General features: G+C 38.7%; 1 protein-coding gene across 1 annotated transcript in view; it reads right to left on the bottom strand.

The window, feature by feature from the left end:
- Positions 1-20,843, bottom strand: part of SVEP1 (sushi, von Willebrand factor type A, EGF and pentraxin domain containing 1) — a 291,067-nt gene that overhangs the window by 47,562 nt on the left and 222,662 nt on the right. The window contains 6 exon segments of the mRNA XM_075204846.1: positions 4,582-4,755; positions 5,876-6,049; positions 7,414-7,587; positions 9,392-9,455; positions 18,507-18,662; positions 20,051-20,270. Of these exon segments, the coding sequence (XP_075060947.1) occupies positions 4,582-4,755; positions 5,876-6,049; positions 7,414-7,587; positions 9,392-9,455; positions 18,507-18,662; positions 20,051-20,270 (962 nt within the window).

Raw genomic sequence — 20,843 nt, 5'->3', positions numbered from 1 at the left:
TCTGTCCCTGTTTTATTATGTCCTATTTTCCTTACTGTATGGTGCTGCAGAGAAATGTGGCGATAATAATTATAATAATAATTATGTACTCCACCTCTGTCAGTGAATTAAAAATCTGACCTTAATACAGACATCACAGAGTGATTGTTATTCGGTCTGTTCAACAGTCACACTGAGAATTCACAGGGAAGACTACCAGGAACTCTCTTACCAATGATAACAGCAGGGACAGAGTAATAGCACTCAGGCCGACACAGAAGAGCAGAGGGGCATGTGGTGAGGTCAGGTCTGCTTTGTAATAGTCACCTGGATAGATGTTGGCTTTCTATACTATTACGAACAGAACACAGTGCACACATCAAAACTGCAATATCAAACAGGCTACAATAGGTGTCAGTAAGGGACATTAATACTGCCATAAGTTCCAATATAATAACACAAACTATTGCAAACTGCACACAGGAAAGTGAAGAGAATTCCAGAAGGAGTGTGTTTATATAGGAAGGTATGAAAAATTATTTCCCCCAAAACATAGTGTCTTGAAGTTCTCTTTGTTGAGATATTACAACAGACTGAGACTTAATGTTATTTGAGTGATTACACTGAAAGGGAGCAGGTGACACTGTTACTAAATGTGTTAATGTGTTATCACTCTGTAGCATAGAAATGTACTATGTTGTACAGGAATGTTCTAGTAAATGGTGTTGTTCATGTAAGACCTGTCATGTCTGTATGCTGATAACTAAATAGTTTATTATAAATAGTTATACCACAAAGAACTTCCCAGTGTGTGCCTATTGACAGTATATGAAAGAAGCGATGATCTGCTAACACTCTTCACATTCCTATGTGCAAATTTGGGATCCTTTGAATGGCCTTTTACACTATCCACATGGAGTAGGCTCTGCTTTTATCACTAGCCACAATGACTAGGATCTACTTTTACACTAGCCACTGGTACTGGAGTCTGCTTTTTTCATTAGCCATCAGGACTGATTGTTCTAAATAGGATGTTTTCACTAAGGGTGCTTATGCACTAGTGGGGGACAACAAGAAATGTAGAGACAGGCTTGTACATCCCCTCACACAACCGGTCCCATCAAACTCAGTACTAATATACCTGTCTGACTATCCTAGATTTCTGTCAAATTTGGCCAGTAACAAAACCTTCTCCATGCCTCCCTAAAGTCCTGGTTTTCAGAACTGAAAGAATTATGACCTATGACCCTGCAAGAAATGAGCATGTCAACTGTGGATCAGGGGTGTGACCTTATTTGTCCAGCTTTTCCATGTTGTGGTAACATCACTGTCTGGGAGATGGAATTAAGCCAACTGGATGAATTTCACTGATGGATGATTGCAAAATCCATTACAACAAGCTTAATTAGGCATGATCTGCAGACTATACGCACAAATAACATGAGTTTTGTGCTTAACTGTATGATCAATGTTATCTGTGTGTCTCTAATCTATTTAGACAACTAAGGACTTTTCCACATCAGAATGCTGCAAATTAAAAAGATGTGAAAAATAGAGAGGCATAGAAATTTATAGATCTCGAAGCAATGCCTCCTATGCTGTCACACAGGCAACAGTATTTGCCTTGATCGGCACCTCCAAACGAGGTGCCGATCAAGGATTTTCTCAAGCAGTATTTTCAGCAATAGGTGTGTATTGCAGGGGCAGAGGCAGGATTTTTCCATTCCACACTGCCAGAGGGTATGGAAGGGGTGTGGGCTAGCATTTGAGATAGTGCTAGGCTGCTCTCCATCTATTCCCACCCCCTTCAAATACACGGGCAATGGTAGCCAACTGTTCTGTTTCTGGTGGGGCAGTCCCAATTTATGTGACTGCCCTACTCATTCAGGACTTTGTTCCAAATGCAAGGGTAGTTGGGATGGATGTCCTGCTTCACTGTACTGCTTATTAAGGGTGAGCTGCTTGCATCTAACTGTAGGGAAAGTTGCTTGCTCTTAATGAATAGGACATTGTGAAGCAGGACATACAGCCCAACTATTGTTGCAGTCTGGACAAAGTCCTGACTGAGAAGGATAGTCCTACAAAATCAGGACTGTCCCACCAGAATCAGGACAGTTGGCTACCATTGCCCATGCATTTGAAAGGGATGGGAAGAGATGGAGAGCAGCCTAGCACTGTCTCAAATGAGTTGGTACTCTCCTACCTGTTTTTGTTGCTGTCACTATCTGCGGCTGCTGGTCTCTTAAGCTCAGTTGTCTGGATTTCTGGAATGTTGGAACCCTGTTTGGTAAAAAGGGAGATACATAAAATACAGAGAGTCTAGCAGTGAGTGCATTTAGGTCTCCCTCTCCCAACCACCCCAGATGTTAAATCAATAGCACCTACGTTTAATAATTGGGCTTCCCTACCTGAAACCAGACCAACATCAAATTAATAGTATACACATTTAATAAATAGACCTATTTTCTCCCAATTAGCCCTGATATTAAATAAATAGTATTCAAAATTAATAGATAGACCTAATTTCCCTCAAAATGCCCTGACATTAAAATCACATTTAATAATTACACATTTTTCCCCCAAACAGCACCAATATTAAATTAGTATACCCATTTAATAATTAAACCCCCATTTCTCCCTAAAATCAGTCCCACATTAAATTAATAAGCCACAAAACACCTTATCATTAATTAAATAATGCCATCACATTATCTTAAATTAACAGTCATTACTATGACCCCACTATTAAATTGAATAGTCATCACCATGAAATAAATTGCTCCCCACCAATAAATGAATATTTCCCACCCACTATTAAATGATTAGTACTCACCCTCACCATTAAATTAACACCCAGCCTCCACCCTCATTACAATAAGCAAACACTTACCTTCTTCCATTGGAAGCTGTACACTCCAAACTCTGTATTCTACTTCCTGCACCATGAAAATCTAGGGGGCGGGATTCATACTGTAGATGGGGGGCTGACAAGTCCTGGCTGGAGGGGAGGGGAAATGTTGGATTTGTACAATGAACACCTATTGCTGAGAATACTGCTTAAGAAATTCTTTGAGTGCCACCTCATTTGGACCTTGTACATAGCCCTCACATGGAATAGGAGTGCAGAGGAAGGCAACTTGGCAAAATACCAATTTTATATTGAGGTGTGTGCCGGGATCCAGGATTTATATACATATCAAGGGCAGCCCTTGATAAAAAGGCCACAGGAGCCCCGAAACGGCTGTTGGGTATTTTATGACATACACTATCATGACCTTTGTTCCATCAATGCCAGCACAAGATTAGTATATTGTGAAATAATTATGCTGCTTACCTGTCTTTTTTTTTATTTGCTGTTGAATTGTCTTTATTTGACTTGCTGCTATGGCTGGTATAATGGAACTGCTTAATTTTGGACGTTAAAAGTAATAATAAAGTTTATTTTTATACGGAGTGCTGGTTTCCAGTCTTGCCTGGATATGAATTTATATATCATCTACACCAGGGTTGTCCAACCCGCGGCTTACGGGCCGCATGCGGCCCAGCCCGCCTGTGAATGTGGCCCAGAAGGAGTTTTGGTTGTGGCAAGGGGGCAGCACTGTTAATGGAAAGAAAAATCCTGCAAAAAAATGAAAAGAAAATACTTACCTTGCGGTCACGCGGTCACGTCAGCTGGCGCTCCGGCTCCCTCCCTGGTCTCCTCCTCCATGCGGTGTTTGCAGTGAATGTCGGGCGTGATGTCATCACACCCAACATCCATTGTGGAGCGCAGCACAGAGGAGACACCCGCGCGAGAAGAACAATCAGAAGCACAGAATTGGAGAAAAGAAGAGAAGAGGACAGGAGAATAAGCCGATTAAAAGGTAAGTTAAGGGGGATTTTTTTTATTATTTCAAGGGACGCTGACCAGTGAATAAAAGTCACCTGGTCCTGGAGCATCATGGACCTTATCTCCCTGCTACATAATTCTACTTGTAATACTAATGGGACATTATATATTATTCTCTTTGGCCCATTATAAGCTGGTATCCCTTAACTAACATAGTGGTGTAATTAGCAAAACAGGTCACAATTTGGGGTCACAGTGATGTATATGTCAGGTACTGCAGGCCTGGTCAGGGCACCCTGATATACAATGCCTGGCATAAATGCACTTTATTGATATTGCATCGAAACAATACAAAAAGTGATTATAGTATAATAACTAGAGAGGATTTTTTGAACAGGGCGATTGAAAGGTAAGTATAGGGGGATTTGAAAAAAAAGTGAGATATATATATATATATATATATATATATATATATATATAATCTCACTTTTTTTCTCATATATATATATGTTAACTATGTTTTCTATGGTTTTTTGGATGATCAGCTATCGTTATTGTTAGTGTATCTTATGTGCGGCCCAAACCAACTCGTCATCTTCCAATGTGGCCCAGGGAAGCTAAAAGGTTGGACACCCCTGATCTACACCTTTCTGTCCTTCTCCCCTTCCCAAACACTGGCTATGTATTTTCCTCAGAACAGACTATGAAAATGTTGAGAAGTGAGAAGATCTGTACTATAAAAATATGTATAGAAGATTAAAATAAACACACACGTTTACAAACAGGTGCAGGATAGCTCCAGTTTCCTTGTTCTGTGCACTTTGCAAGATGTTCACCATCCAGACTGTACCCATCATTGCAGTGGTACTTCACAGTGCTATCAACATTGACATTGTCACACTCAATGTGTCCATTTTCTAACTTATTAGGGATTTCACATCTGGTCTCTGAAAAATTAAACTTGTTGTTAGGCCACAGTATAAATACCAACTCCTTTAATTGTGTTTCTGAAACTTCACCATAAGCGTTGTGAACAGTTGTTAAAGGATGCCACTTTAGATTTCTTTTGGCAAGCAGGGGAGAAGTGTAATCAATTATAGAAACTTATGATAATGTTTTCCCTTATGTAATACCATACTTGCAAATATTTGTAGGGACAAAACCTCTTGACAGGTGCAACCCTGCACATTATGCTTAGTGTATTCTGCAGGAAAAGAGGGCATTAGATAGCAATTCCCTTTGACCATGTGTTATTACAAATATAGTGTAAGAAAATCTGTCAAATTAATAAACTGCATCTATTGCTGGGTGATTCCTAGCATATCACGTCTTGACACATCTCTGATAGAGTTATCAATTTAATATGGCAAAAAATCCATGCAGTTTGCTGTGTGAATGTACATTGGTATTATCACCACTGTATACACTGAACTCATGAAGTTCTCAGTGATTGTGTCTACAGAGATATAGGAACATGTTTTAGTCCAAAAAAAGTGGGTTATGAAAATAAAAAACACAGTATGTTGTAATTCATAACCACCAAATATATATTTAGCTGAAGTGTAACAACACACAAACCTACCTTTTATTTCAATTATTTTGAGCCATTTACCCACTAGTTCTATTTTCATTAAATCATGTGCTCAATTTTTAAATCTGAACTGTGAAGTCAATCAGTTGTCACCTGGGAATTTTTTTAGGTCACTTCCTTTTTTGGGGTTGTGTATAGATTTACCAAGTACAATTTGGTGAATGTTACACATATTTCCCTCATATCTGACAAAAAAGGGTTGCAACACACCTTTACTGATGATCTTATGAATGCATGTTTGTTTGTTTTTTAACTCAAACCAGACCTGACTTTAAGGTTACATCCTTCATTAAATGAAACACTCAAGTGCATTTGCCTCTTTCCTACGTGAAAGACTTCAGAAAAAGCATTTCAGTTGCAATGAGATGAGTCAAAGTAACTGTAACAAAACATGAAATGTCTACACAATGATCCTAAAGCTGAATGGTACAGTGTAGTAGCACAATATAGCAATAAGCAGCACAGCGTGATATTACCTTTACACAGTGGCACAGGATGACTCCATGTTCCATCAGACAGGCACGTTATATTCTGTGTTCCAACAAGATGATATCCAGTATTGCATACATAGGTGACATTACTTTTGTATGTATTCCCAGCAGAAATGGATATAGCATTTTGTACAGATGGGTGAGGTCCACAGATTACACCTACGAGAGAAAAAGTTACATTGACAGTTTGCCCTTTAGTTTCCACTGTTGGATTAAGAATATTAGATGTGTTAGTACAGTTATGGGGTTCTTTGTGGAATATATTATGGTATATAATATATAAGTCTGGTTTAGGACAAGACTCGGAAGGCTTCAAAAAGGGCTCTCAGTCAAGTTCCATTAAAAATGCAATTTTAAAATATTCTATATATATATCATCATCATCACCATTTATTTATATAGCGCCAGTAATTCCGCAGCGCTGTACAGAGAACTCATTCACATCAGTCCCTGCCCCATTGGAGCTTACAGTCTAAATTCCCTAATGTAGACACACTCACACACAGACAGAGAAGGGAGACAGACAGACAGAGAAGGGAGACAGACAGACAGAGAAGGGAGACAGACAGGGAGAGACTAGGGTCAATTTTGATAGTAGCCAATTAACCTACCAGTATGTTTTTGGAGTGTGGGAGGAAACCAGAGCACACGGAGGAAACCCACGCAAACACAGGGATAACATACAAACTCCACACAGATAAGGCCATGGTCGGGAATCAAACTCATGACCCCAGTGCTGTGAGGCAGAAGTGCTAACCACTACGCCACCGTGCTGCCCATATATGATAAGTTGTTATGGTTTAGAAATAGTATGGCTTTCATTTTAACTGATATATCGATAATTTTTGACTTTGGAGGTCTTAAACTGTTTGATGCTTTGAATCATATCTTACCATCAAAGACTTGATATATTCTCTAAAATGATCAATTGAAAAGGAGTTTCCACTTCAAATAGCTTCAATGTATTGGTTTGGACAAACCATCCTCAGACTTTTACAAAGTATATTCTATTTTCAGTGCTATTGGGCACTCAGTGCATGCAATACAATAGCTCAGAACAACTCTGTTTTTCCAAGGTGGAAACCAGTATACTACATGTTCTTTCATATTATATATTTCATTTCAGTAAACAGTAATCAAATAGTTCTTGTGTTCTCTGTGTAAAACATTTATAGTAGCAAATATACTTCAGTTATCATTGTCAGTGCACGCTCTCTACAACAATCCCCCCCAGATGTCCCTTCCCTCAACAATACTGTGCTCTGTCACCACTTATTACCTAGTTGGAGGAAAAAGGCATTGCTCTGGCAAAGGACAAGGAGCAGCAGCCTATAGACGAGAAGTGTGCAGTGTGCGTTCAATGTTATTAAAAGTATTAAACACTCATTGATATTGACATTGTCAGGCAATGAGAGACAGGGTGTTACCAAACTACATCTCAAAAACTGCCAGCTTCCCTATCCTGTCCATTAGGAAGATCTGAAACACTTATCTAAATCAAAAAACATTATTAAGTTACTTACTCACACACGTAGGAGGAGATGGTCGCCACTGTTTATCCACATGACAGATTCTACGGCTTGGTCCATGAAGTTCAAAACCTTGGTTGCAACTGTAGTGCAGTTCATCTTCAAAAAAATAGCTTATGCCTTGGATTACACCATTCTCCAAAGTTTCAGGAGGATCACACAATATCCCTAAACAGAAAGTGTATCTTTTAAATAATTAGTATATTAAAGGAATGAATTAAAACACACAATGCTTTCAATTTAATGACATGTATAAGATGATAATATAAATATACCCATGATCTGGGGCCTGATTCATTAAGGATCTTAACTTGAGAAACTTCTTATTTAAGTCTCCTGGACAAAACCATGTTACAATGCAAGGTGTGCAAATTAGTATTCTGTTTTGCACATAAGTTAAATACTGACTGTTTTTTCATGTAGCACACAAATATCAACTTTAAATTTCAGTGTACAAATAAGCTATCAAGTATTTGTGTGCTACATGAAAAAACAGTCAGTATTTAACTTATGTGCAAAACAGAAACCTAATTTGCACCCCTTGCATTGTAACATGGTTTTGTCCAGGAGAGTTAAATAAGAAATTTCTTGAGTTAAGATCCTCAATGAATCAGGCCCATGGTCCCTATTTATTATGTGGTGATAACTGATTTTCTATCAGTAAGAAAATACCGCTTGAACAGTTGAGTGATACTCTGATGTCCAGTATTACTGTCTGGCAGCTGTAAGAGAAGTCTTGGTGCATCTGCGCATAGGTGACCAGACTTGCTGGTTGCAAGTGCAGTGCCACTGGAAGCGGACTTAAACTTCCAGTTCCATTTGTTAAAAAATTTAATTAAAATAATTGTAAAAATTCTTTAAAAATAAATTGGCTGGCACTCTGATTACAAAAAATGTTTTATTTAAATGAAGCAAACCAGGGAGCTACTGCTGGGTTTGGCATGGCGGTAACCATTTATTGATAAAATGTAGCCCTGGAGAAAACACAAATTTCCGTAGGAGACGGGACTTTGCTTTACATAATAAATAGAGCCCTCTTTGAGGGAGGTTCCCCAAGACAAAGTGTAAATGTGCCCTCAAACGTCTATTGTACTCTTTGCATGTCCTTTTGAGGGTATTTAAGTAATTTGAGTAATAGAAAGGAACATAGAGTAGTACATTAGATTCAGTTTTCACACAATGCTGCCCGTTGTCATTCATTGAACTGCGTCATCATATGCAATTGATATTGAAAACATCTTAAAGGCCATTTTGGAACCATAAAAATGTACTCTCGTACTACTGCCTTTATGCACAAGTGCTCCTAATTTTCCACCAAGTGCATTTTAAAGTGCACACCCATCTCAAGGTCCTTAGAGACACCCCTCATAATGAATCTGTACCTAAATATGTGCATGTCGCTACTAAGTCCATCTTGCTACCAGTTTAAAGATGAGCTTGAGCTTTAGCGTTCTAGTACTTCAGACAAGCTGGAGATTCAAGCCTGTTTGTGAGGAGGACTACTGGTAAAATGAGAAACATTTCCAAAAATCTGCCTTCACCACTCCCGACATTTATATCCCATCCTGAAAATGAAGATTTGGCCTGCACATATATACGCGCCTATCAGTTAAAACAGGTGTATTTGCATAGAAGAAGCCTCTTTACAACAGAAAATAGCATGTGCTCTGTTGCCATTTCACTTTCACAAATGAACCTTATTATAAGCAATAAACACAATGGGCCTGAGTCATTAAGGCAAAAAAGGAGTAAATGTTCTCTGGGACAAACCATGTTACAACTTAAGGGGTGCAAATTAGTTTATTATTTTGCACATAAGTTAAATACTGGCTGTTTTTTCATCTAGCACACAAATACTTGTTAGCTTTATTATTACACTGAAATTTAAAGTTGATCTAGGACATGTCCTACCCCAAATGTTACTCCTTTTTTATGCTTTGCTCTCCTTAATGACTCAGGCCCAATATCTTACGTTTGCACTGAGGCTCCACTTCACTCCATGAGTTGTTGGCCTCACAAACTCTTTCAGTAGGTCCCTGAAGGAAACAGAAGCAGGCATGTAAAAATGAAAGACAGTTTTAATACAAATATTAGAGTCTCCACTTCTTGAATTTCTTCTCAGTCCATACTGTGATTTCTCATAGCTATTAAGAGATTACAGCATGCGTATAAACAATGTTATGTCAACTGCTTTTTTTTTTTTTAATTTGAAAAAATATAAATTACAAACTTATCACACAAAATGATTATATAATTTATAATCCACTTATTACAATACCTAAAATATTTATTTGATTTTAATACATAATCAATATTTCATATCTGCTTTATCTTAAATACAGCTTCCAGGTGCGGTCAGTTTATCTAAATAGAGTCTATACCTGCTCTAAAAGAGCCTACATTCAATGTACCGGTAGATCCCAATTCATTAGGTATTTGAATTGGAGGTCATTTAAATTGATTCTTTTCTCATATCAGTTCGTAAATTTGAAGCATGAGGAGATTTGTGATTTTAACGTACTAGGTAACAAATGAATAAAACTTTCCTATACTTTAAAAAAGGAGCTTACTCTATTCTCCTTATGCAAAGAGGTCTCAAGCCAAGTCATTCTAAATACAAAAAAAAACAGTTTTGCATGAAATATGTCTAAAGATGGCATTCTTCCTGTGTCCACATTTGCAGAACACTCTTTCAGACAGCAGCAGAAATAATCAATAGTAGCTTTCTGCTTTCCTTAGTTATACGGGAAAACACCATCACAATTCGCAATACAGACCATTAAGGTGACAGAGTAACATAATTCATAGTTGCCTACTGTCCCGGAATGTTCGGGAGACTCCCGAATTTCTGGGAGTCCTCCCGGACTCCCGGGAGAGCAGCCAATTTTCCAGAATCCCGGCCGCCTCTGTAACTTAAATGGAGGGGGTGGGGCTTAGTGATGGCATGCACGTGTAATCGTGGCCCCACCCCGTTTTTATTGGTCAAAAATAGTGATGACACTTTTGGGTGCGGGGTTAATGACGCGTTTCTTCGAGCCTCGCCCCCACACGCTCCTGCCCGCCGGTCTTCCCGGGAAACAAATTGACTATGTTGGCAAGTATGACATCATTCAACAGATATGTAGATGCACATTGATAGACCTGCTGCGAAAAACGCCTAATATTGGGACATTCCCACATGCAATGAAAAAATATCAGCTGCTTTTAGTGTGGGCTGAGAGAAGTTTTAGTAGTAAGTGGCAGCTGTAACATTTACAAGAAGCAGGATACATTTTAGTTTCTGTTGCTGTAACTCCTACTGTGTGTCAGGTATTATTGTAGGCAGATAAGGTTTAGTTTATCTTACAAAACATAGAAATGTTGCTTGCTGAACCATTTTTTTACTGCAATAAAAGAAGCTGATATTTCTTTTGAGCCTGCAGTGCTCTCAACAGTCACATAAGAGAGATCACAGCACTTGAAACACAATAAGCTGCTGCCAGTAAATGCTCATAGAGATGTAGAAATTGTGCATTCCACTAAAGATAATATAATGTCATCTGTGATCTCCTATTAGTTGTCAGAGATCATTGCAGGCCTGTCAGCCAATGTAAACAGACCCTTCTAAATGGTTGGGACATTTACATTTCTGACCAACGGGAGCAGAGAAGTAACATCTGTGGAGGGTTTGTGCTAAAGACAAAAAAATATTTTCAAAACAAATATAATTCTATTTAAAATGTAAATGGCGAAACAACTTTTTGGTACTGTCCACTATATCATGTCAGTATTCTATATTAAATACTGTAATGTAACATATTTAAATACTATTTGGCTATATTTCAGACAATATTTATTATATATTTAATTTTCAGCTTTATTATTATTACTACCTTTTATTTATAAAGTGCTGACATATTGCTCAGAGTTGTACATTGAGGGAACATGACACAATCACATTACATAGAAAGACATGAAACAGGAAGTAGAGATGACCCGGCCAAATGAGCACAAGGCTATTGGAATGAAGAGAGACAATAGAAGATGGAGGCACAAAACATGAACCAGTCACTATAGAAATCTGTCAACTGATGTCAATCATAACATTATTTCTGTTAGTTTGCATGGGTCCACCTGAAAACAAGTGCCCTTGGTTCACTGAACATCCTGGTTTACTCAGGAAATAATTTATTTGTTGTTGCCTGAATGCTGTCATAGTGTATTTCTTGGAAAATATGTGTTCCTGAGTCACTGATTGTACCAAAGAGGTTTAAGTTTTTTTTTGACTTTTCACATCTCACATAAAAAAGCAAAGCATTAAGTTTCTTTGCTCCAGGAATATGCTATACAGAACAATATGAAAATGACGAAAGATGGAGGTCATTATCGCATAAAGTCAGTGAATGTTGAGGCGGGGGAATACATGTAAATCAGTATGCATTACATATTTATCTTGTATAAAGTATGCAAAGAAAGACCATATTTGCATAAGTTTTTCATAATTTGGATAGGGAATTACAAAATACACTGATGTTGAGCAGAATAACTGATGGTAGAGTCAGGACATATGCAGAGAACTATATACCACCCCTCTTCTGAACCAAGAGAAACATTTTCAGATGCTTCATATCCAACTGCTCCTTACATGTACTCTCTTAGAGAGTGCAAATAAACAACAAAACAAGATAGGAATTTACTTATATAAGGAAAGTTGACTGTTTGGGTCTATTCAATCTAATATATGGTGAAAACTTCCAGAATAATGGATATTATATTTTACATGTACTAAATAGCAAAGTTACTGATAAAAGGCTGAATGACAGTGAAACTGATATTCAAGAGAAAAAAACACTTTTCACTTGATCTAGCGATACAAATATACTTTTCCTGGATGTTATCTGACCTATGGGAACAAGCACTGATTAAATAATAAGCTAATAGTTTCTACTACCTGCAACATTACATATGAACAGGGAAGGGAAAAAAGCTAAAGGGACTTATTCATCCCAGGTGATGCAGTAACTAACTGCATTAAAATAATCAATCAAAACTATCCTTTTGCTATTTTTGTCTAAAATATAGATTAAATAAAATATCAATTCCAATATGTTACAGTACTAACATTGTATATGTTATGAAAGAAAGAAAAAACATGGTCATTGTAACGAATTGAGGGTTAATTTCACCTCAACCAGCATGCACCTCTTTCTCATAGAGGGTGCACTATAAAAGCATGTACTTTTCTAGCACTTTGGTTGCACAGATTTTTCAATTATGTTTTTAGACTATATATATTATTTAGTTCTGACATGTCTGAAAGAGCATGACTTTATAAAAAAAAACCATGCAGGTTAGTCTGTTGTCCCAGCATAGACAGAAGGATTATATTACATTGTCTTGTGTGAATGTACACCAAACTAGGGGGTCTCATGTCATTTATTTAGCTGTGTTTCTGTGTGAATGTCCACACATAAATTTTGCATGCTGCCATAGAGAACCACTCTGCAGTACAGCCACAGTAAGGTTAATGCCTAGAACAGTGCATTGCATATGCAGTTATATATAACTTGTTAATATAACATGCAGTTTTAATAAGACTGTGTTCGTACTTGTTTACTGTATTCCATGGGGAACAATGGTCACTGATCACCTCTTCCCACTCTCGAATCCAAGACTTCTCCCGTGCTGCCCCCCTTCACTGGAACGACCTCCCTCGCTCCATCCGTCTCTCTCCCAATTTGTGCTCCTTCAAACGGGCACTCAAAACTCACCTGTTCCTCAAGGCCTACCAACCATCCATTTAACCCCTCATCTCTTCTGCTCATCCTCCCTTGACCCCTCATCTCTCTCCCCTTTGATTCACTGGCTCCCTTTTGTGCCTGACTTTGTTTACCCTCCCTTAGGATGTAAGCTCGAATGAGCAGGGCCCTCTTCCCTCCAGTCTCCATACCTGTTCTTCTGCTCTGTCTACTGTATCTGCCCTCCCGGAGTTTCTGAAGTACTGGTACTGTGTGTTTATTGTTCTGTACTGTTCTACCCTGTATAGTCTACTGTTTGTACTATGTGCGGCGCTGCGGAAACCTTGTGGCGCCCTACAAATAAACGATAGTAATAATAATAATAATAATAATGGGCTAGTCCTGGGAAATCCAGCCCTGGGACAAGGTGGTTCGGAGTGGTAAGGAAGAACAGAGTGCAGAGGTTGTTTTGTTAGAGAGCCCATACATTGCAGTTTTGGCTTCTGTTGGACAAATGATCGCTCACTTTTCCTTAGCGCATCAACCCATGAGTCTGATAGCTTGGCTAGCCTGCTGAGCAGGGGACTTTGAAATAGAATCCCAGCACACATGTAGAGGGAGGGAGAATTGGACTAAGTGGTCAGGACTCAAAGATCCAGGAGAAAAGGTGATTGTAGTCCTTTGTAATGAGAGGGGTGAGGCCACAGGTCTTGACTGTGGTATAAGTTGAAGAGGTAATACTGTGAAGTTATGAACTGCAGAGAGCAGAAGCACTAAGAACCACACAGGTGTTATAACTCTGGAAACAGGACCGATGACGGGTGAAGCAGCAGACGAAGAATGAACAGCCTAACTCGCAAAGACCGGAACAGGGTAAGTATGAGCACAGACAGGATTCAGAGGAGATGCTTCCTATCAGGTAGGGAGACCTGATGTTCTGACACCCTTAGAAAGGAGGACCCTTATAAAGGGAACTGGCTGGTGATTGTCCTATCACCGTGGAGCAGAGATCTTTAAAGGTTCCGGGTTGCGCATGTGCAGAATACTTGGCAAGATGGCGTCCGAGAATAGAGGAATGTCAGGCTGTAAAACAGATAGTAGTGACCACGGTAAACCCATGTACACAAGGATGAGAATGGGACTAAACCGGTGAGATGTGTGATAGCTACATTTTGGCAGTATCTACCAACTAATTTTTAGCACTCCCCAGGGCTTTTGGGGTGTCCCCCCTAATTGTGCATAAATATTTCTGGCTGTCAAAATTACTATCTGTCAGCAGTATCTACCAAATAATTTTTAGCACTCCCCAGTGCTTTTGGGGTGTCCCCCATAATTGTGCATAGATATTTCTGGCAGTCAAAATTACTATCTGTCAGCAGTATCTACTAAATAATGTTTAGCACTCCCCAGTGCTTTTGGGGTGTCCCCCAGTAGAGGATAATGTTTTCTCTGATTCACAAATGACACCAATCCCTGTGGAGAGTCCATCCAACAGTGGTATGTCTAATCGTGAGCATTCTGTTAGTGTACCCATAAAGAAGGGTCCTTTCAGCAGTTCTGCTGATGTGTACCTGAACAGCTCGAGTGTAGCCGCTGATACACAAATTGAGGATGCCACTTTGGAAATAGAAGAGGATGAGGGGGAGATTTGTGGAGGTGACGAGGCCGCTAATGAGGATGTTGATGATTATGATGCAGACAGATACCAAATTGCCTTTCTCAATTTCTATTTATATTCTAAATTATTTAACGGCTGAATAGTTTTCTATTTTACTCCTAGTGGAGAGGCGATCTGATGCAGACAGATACCAAACTACCTTTGTCCATTTCTTTGTATATTCGAATTTCTAGTCCTACAGTCTATGCAGGCTGCTTTTTTTCTATTTTACTACAAGTGGATGGGGGGGTCTGATGCAGACAGATACCAACCTGCCTTTGTCCATTTCTTTGTATATTCGAATTTCTAGTTCTACAGTCTATGCAGGCTGCTTTTTTTTCTATTTTACTACAAATGGTTGGGGGGGGGGTCTGATGCAGACAGATACCAAACTGCCTTTGTCCATTTCTTTGTATATTCGAATTTCTAGTTCCACAGTCTGTGCAGGCTGTTTTTTTTTTATATTCAACTACAAGTGGAGGGCGGGAGGGGCATAGATAGCCACCAAACTACCGTGGTCCATTTAATTTTACTTTCTAGTTCCACAGTCTGTGCAGGCTGCTTTTTTTATATTCAACTACAAGTGGAGGGCGGGGGGGGGGGGGACATAGATAGCCACCAAACGACCGTGGTCCATTTAATTTTACTTTCTAGTTCCACAGTCTGTGCAGACTGCTTTTTTATATTCAACTACAAATGGAGGACAGGAGGGGCATAGATAGCAACCAAACTACCGTGGTCCATTTAATTTTACTTTCTAGTTCCACAGTCTGTGCAGGCTGATTTTTTATATTCAACTACAAATGGAGGACGGGAGGGGCATAGATAGCCACCAAACTACCGTGGTCCATTTAATTTTACTTTCTAGTTCCACAGTCTGTGCAGGCTGCTTTTTTATATTCAACTACAAGTGGAGGGCGGGAGAAAGGCATAGATAGCCACCAAACTACCGTGGTCCATTTCATTTTACTTTCTAGTTCCACAGTTTTTTTTAATATTCAACTACAAGTGGAGGGTGTAATATACACCCAAAGACGATGGCTACATTGCCAATAATCAAAGATGGAGGAGGTAGACAACCAGGTTTGTCTGTATAATTTGCAGACAAGTGTTCGAATTAAGGATGGCCTACCAGGGATTAAACTGTTTTTTTCATAATTTATTAGCTTTAGAATTACCTCACTTACCTAAGAAACTGGTGGAGCACTAAATTAGGTTATTTTAGACCAATTTTTTTTTATTTTTTTCAAAAATAGCAAAACAAAACCAAAACCAAAACATGCAAGGGCGGTTTTGCAAAACCAAAACCAAAACCAAAACACGAAGGTAATCCAGATCCAAAACCAAATACAAAACCAAAACACAGGGGTCAGTGACCATCTCTAATAATAATAATGTATGTGATTTTAGCAATTGTTCTAAAAAATACAGATCCAAAACCAAAACACGCGAGGGCGGTTTTGCCAAAACCAAAACACGAACTTAATACAGATCCAAAACCAAAACTAAAACCAAAACACGGAAGTCAGTGAACATCTCTACTGAAAACCTATTCAAATGTAAGCCATAGAGATTGCTGGGTGGATATATTTGTGCAGAGTGCCTGACACAGTATATCCAACCTCAGTAAATCCTATACTTCAAAGAAAAGTTATCATAAATAACACAAAACAAATTTAAAATAGCTTGTTTTATGGTGGCAAGCAACTTGCATGATAATTTTGAAAAACATGTGGTCCCAGAAAATGTAAACTATGACTTTGAAGACTCTAGCTAATAATTTTAAATTGGGTTCTAATGTATTCTATATTAATTATGCATTTTAAGATATGTACTAGTAATTCAATCAGATAATGTTTTTCATCAAGTCTTTTTTTTTTATTATTTATGTATTTTAAAATGAAATCTAGTGTTCCATTTTATTGTAACATTAAGGGCTAGATTTATTAAACTGCGGGTTTGAAAAAGTGTAGATGTTGCCTATAGCAACCAATCAGAGTCTAGTTATCATTTATTTAGTACATTCTACAAAATGACAGCTAGAATATTATTGGTTGCTATGGGCAACATCTCATCTTTTTCCAACCCGCAGTTTAGTATATATACCTCTAAGTCTTTTTTTAACCTGTAACTTTTGACAATGGCTATATAAGGTACTTCATATTGGTAGATGAGTCATATTCCCCTAAAAAAGGTATTAACCTATCACCAAATGCATTGGAATCAGGTGGTGCAGGATGTCACTGGGCCTAGATGCATTGTGGGAACAAGGAAAATTCATATATTGTATAATGAAGTAAACTGTATCAATGTAATTCATTGTGGCTAAACCCATGTTTGTCCAGGCCAGTGCTTCCCAAATCCAGTCCTCACAGCATGTTTTCATATCTCCTTGCTGGAGTACAGGTGTATTCATTACTGACTGACATATAGTGAAAGATCTACAGGTGGTATTATTTGAACTGGAAAACCTGCACTGTTAGGGCTCCCTCGTGACTGAGTTTGGGAAACGCTGGTCTAGACACTTCTAACCAATAAGTGTGTCTTTCCCACGCTCTGACCAATTAGAGCAAAGCTGCTCAGTTTGGTTAGAATGACAGGCACAAAGCCTGTCATTTGCGTCCCTGCTCCTGTAAGGAGCAGTCCTGTCTACGCTCGTGTGTTTTGTTTTATTTTTTGGGGGAGTACAAGCCTTGAAGATAGAAGAAAACCCCTCTGGAGCAAATGACAGCCTGAGAGCCATGGCTATGATGGCACTTGTAGCTCTACAAGTGCCAGAAACCCTAAAACTTTAGGCATGATAGGGCTTGCTGGGACCCGTAATTATCTAGGAAAAGAAACACTAATTTTTAACTTTTAAACACATGGCTGCTATTCCTAGGGGGAATTTTTTATTTTGTGGCCATGATTCCCCTGATTGACATTATAGCAAGGGGACCCTAACTGCTATAGTGTCATCAGCTCAGCCTGTCAGAGCTCAGTGCCAGTAGCAGCTTTTCAGGGGGACCCCACTCTGCTTGTTCACCGCCCCCATTGTGCTGCTACCATCCTATGCTATGAGAGTGCTGTCTGGCCTTCGGGGGATAGGATGATGGGGGGCACAATGCTTTTTAATAAATTATTAATTTTATTCTTTCATTTTTCCACAATTACAAGGCTAGTGCTGATGACAGGCTTTGAGCCTCTTAATCTAAACCACACAGTGGCTTTACTCTGATTGTTCAGAGCATGGGAAAGTCTCTCCGATAGGTTGGAAGCGCCTAAACCCACATGGGGTTTAGCTGCAATGAAGTGCATTGATATTATGTATTTTATTCATACAATTTATGAATTCTCCTAGCTCCCACATAACAACCGCACCCAATGATGTTCTGCAACTGATCTCAACATCCTTGTAACATCCCGTGCCTTCCCTGTCCACCTATTTTAATTTAAGAAGTTGTAAATGTGAAATGAACCTGAGTCTACATAGGGACTTGCCCTATTGCATGCTTTGTGCACATGCGCAGTATCAAAATGCGTAAAAAATATGAGATTTCCTTTTTGTCTTCAAACACATTTCCTGGAGTGGAGCTACTATTGATCCTTTTTATCACCAATGTTCTCTCTAAGCTGAGCAACTGATCCTTTCATATCACCCACCTAAAAACGAACAGTGTTAAGCCTGCACATGTAAACAATGAACTGGGAAGTAGTGCAATATGTTTACTTACATGTATTTCATACCCATCTTTACACTGGTACCAAATGATGTCTTTGTACAGGTATCGTGTGCCAAATACTGTCCCATGATCTGGATCAACCGGCTTCTCACATGATATAGGAGAACAGACTTCATCAGTCAATGGAGGTAACCAAGTACCATCAATCTAAATGGTAAAATAAATATGTAATCTTGTGAACTGCACTCAATATATTTCACATTTCTTTTACTCTTGTATGTTCTTGGTTTATACATTTATAATATTGGCCACACACAACACAGATGTTACACAGGCCGAGCAGCTGGATAACCTCCAGCATCACTGGGCCTACCATTGACCTCATTCACCAACATGTCCAATGACTATCATACCGGGCATGTGTCTCTTTGGGGGCACGCTTGCTTCACCATTGGACCCACTGTATGTGTCGCCAGCTTTACAATGTATTCCAGTCCATTTCTTTTTCAAGAAACCATTTAACTACAATATTTTCTTTTGTGTACAAATTACAAATTAGAACCACAAATTAAAATCACAAAATAGGTCATGTAAAATAAATTAATTTCCTATACCTGAAAAACAAATGGTGTGTCTATCTGCATATTTTAAAGGTAGTTTGCCAACTCTGCATGATATCTGGTCTTGAGAACTTATTTAAATAGTCTATTTATAATTCTGAAATGAAAAATAAATGAAAAGAGATATTTTTACTGGAAAATGGCTTATCAATAATTTATAAATAGGATGTACAATGCCACAATTCATAGAACAATTAGGTGGCATGAAATAACTATATAACTGTATGGGTTAATTGTTCATAGAGTAAGAATTGGAACAATCGGGCAGATTTAACAAAAGGTGAAAAAAAACTGTTTTCGTCGGCAATAGGCCTTTGTCCATTTCCCCCAATACATGAAAGGGTTGCAGCTGAGAATAACACTGCTATTACCGGTGATAACATTGCTATTGCCGTTGATAATGCTGCTTTTGCCAACAATAACACTGCCGTTGCCGACGATAACACTGCCATTACTGGTGATAACGCTACTATTGACGATGATGGTGCCCCCGCTGGCGAGAGCTTTTCCATTACTTTCCACAGGAAAGTAAATTCAACAAGTTTCACAAGGATACTTGTACCGCCGCTAAACCTGTTCTGTTATAGCCAGCTATTTTTGTCAGTTTTTAGTCCACTCTGCATGCACAAACTGGTAAGTCAGCTCTCACATGTGCACAAACACAGAGACTGCTCCTGGAAAGCAATAAGTTAGCCCTTGTCACTGCGTGCCAATATAGTAGGGAAACTGAGTACTCCCAGCTGACCTCATGGTATTTTCTTATTAAAGCCATTTTTATATCACTGTGATAAATATGCTTTCAAAACTGGACTGATCATTACAAATGTAATCTTTAAAAGCATTTTCACTAATTCAGTATACAATATATTGCGTTGTTAAAATTATCTGTAGATTGCAGATTTATTTACTAAAAATACAGTTTATTGATATTAATTTCAACAGGACAGCTATAAAAATATATACATATATATTTACCATACATGTTGCAGTGCTTGGTCCTGATAACATATAGCCAGTTTTGCACACAACTGATATGGTTTTATTAATATCATAATCTGCCTTCATTTTTACTGTGTTAGCCCCAGAAAATGTACATTTTCTCGGAACACAGGAAACATCTTCTGTTGACCAGGATCCATCTTCCAGACAACTTTTTGTCACCATGTCTAAGTCCATTAAGTAGCCATCTTGACATCTGTAAAATAAAACATATTTAAGAATTTCACATCAACATGTTATAGTTTTAAAATACTTTACAAATATACCGATCAGCCACAATATTAAAACCACCTGACTAATATGATGTAGGTCCCCCTTGTGTCACCAAAACAGCTCTAAATCTTTAAGGCATTAACTTCACAAGACCTCTAAAACTGTCCTATGGTATCTGGCACCAAGATGTTAGCAGCAGATCGTTTAAGTTATTATGCGTGATTGGATTGAGAGCTGGGGAATTTAGAGGTCAAGTCAACACCTTGAGCAGTTTGTCATGTTCCTCACACCATTCCTGAACAATTTTTTCAGTGTGGCAGGGTGCATTATCCTGCTGAAAAAGGTCCAATGCCTTAAGGGAATACCGTTGCCATGAAGGGGTGTACTTGGTCTGCAACTAAAGATGCTTTAACTGACCAGGCCACCTTCATCCATTGGTCCAGCTCTGGCACTCATGTTTCCATTGTAGGTGCTTTCGGCAGTGGACTGGTGTCAGCATGGGCACCCAAACAGGTCTGTGGCTACCCAACCCCATATGCAGCAAGCTGAGATGCAT

Source organism: Mixophyes fleayi, chromosome 1 (genome assembly GCF_038048845.1).
Source record: "Mixophyes fleayi isolate aMixFle1 chromosome 1, aMixFle1.hap1, whole genome shotgun sequence".
Classification (NCBI taxonomy): Eukaryota; Metazoa; Chordata; class Amphibia; order Anura; family Limnodynastidae; genus Mixophyes; species Mixophyes fleayi.
Note: the sequence above shows the minus strand (reverse complement) of the source record. Positions and strands in the feature narration are given on the sequence as shown.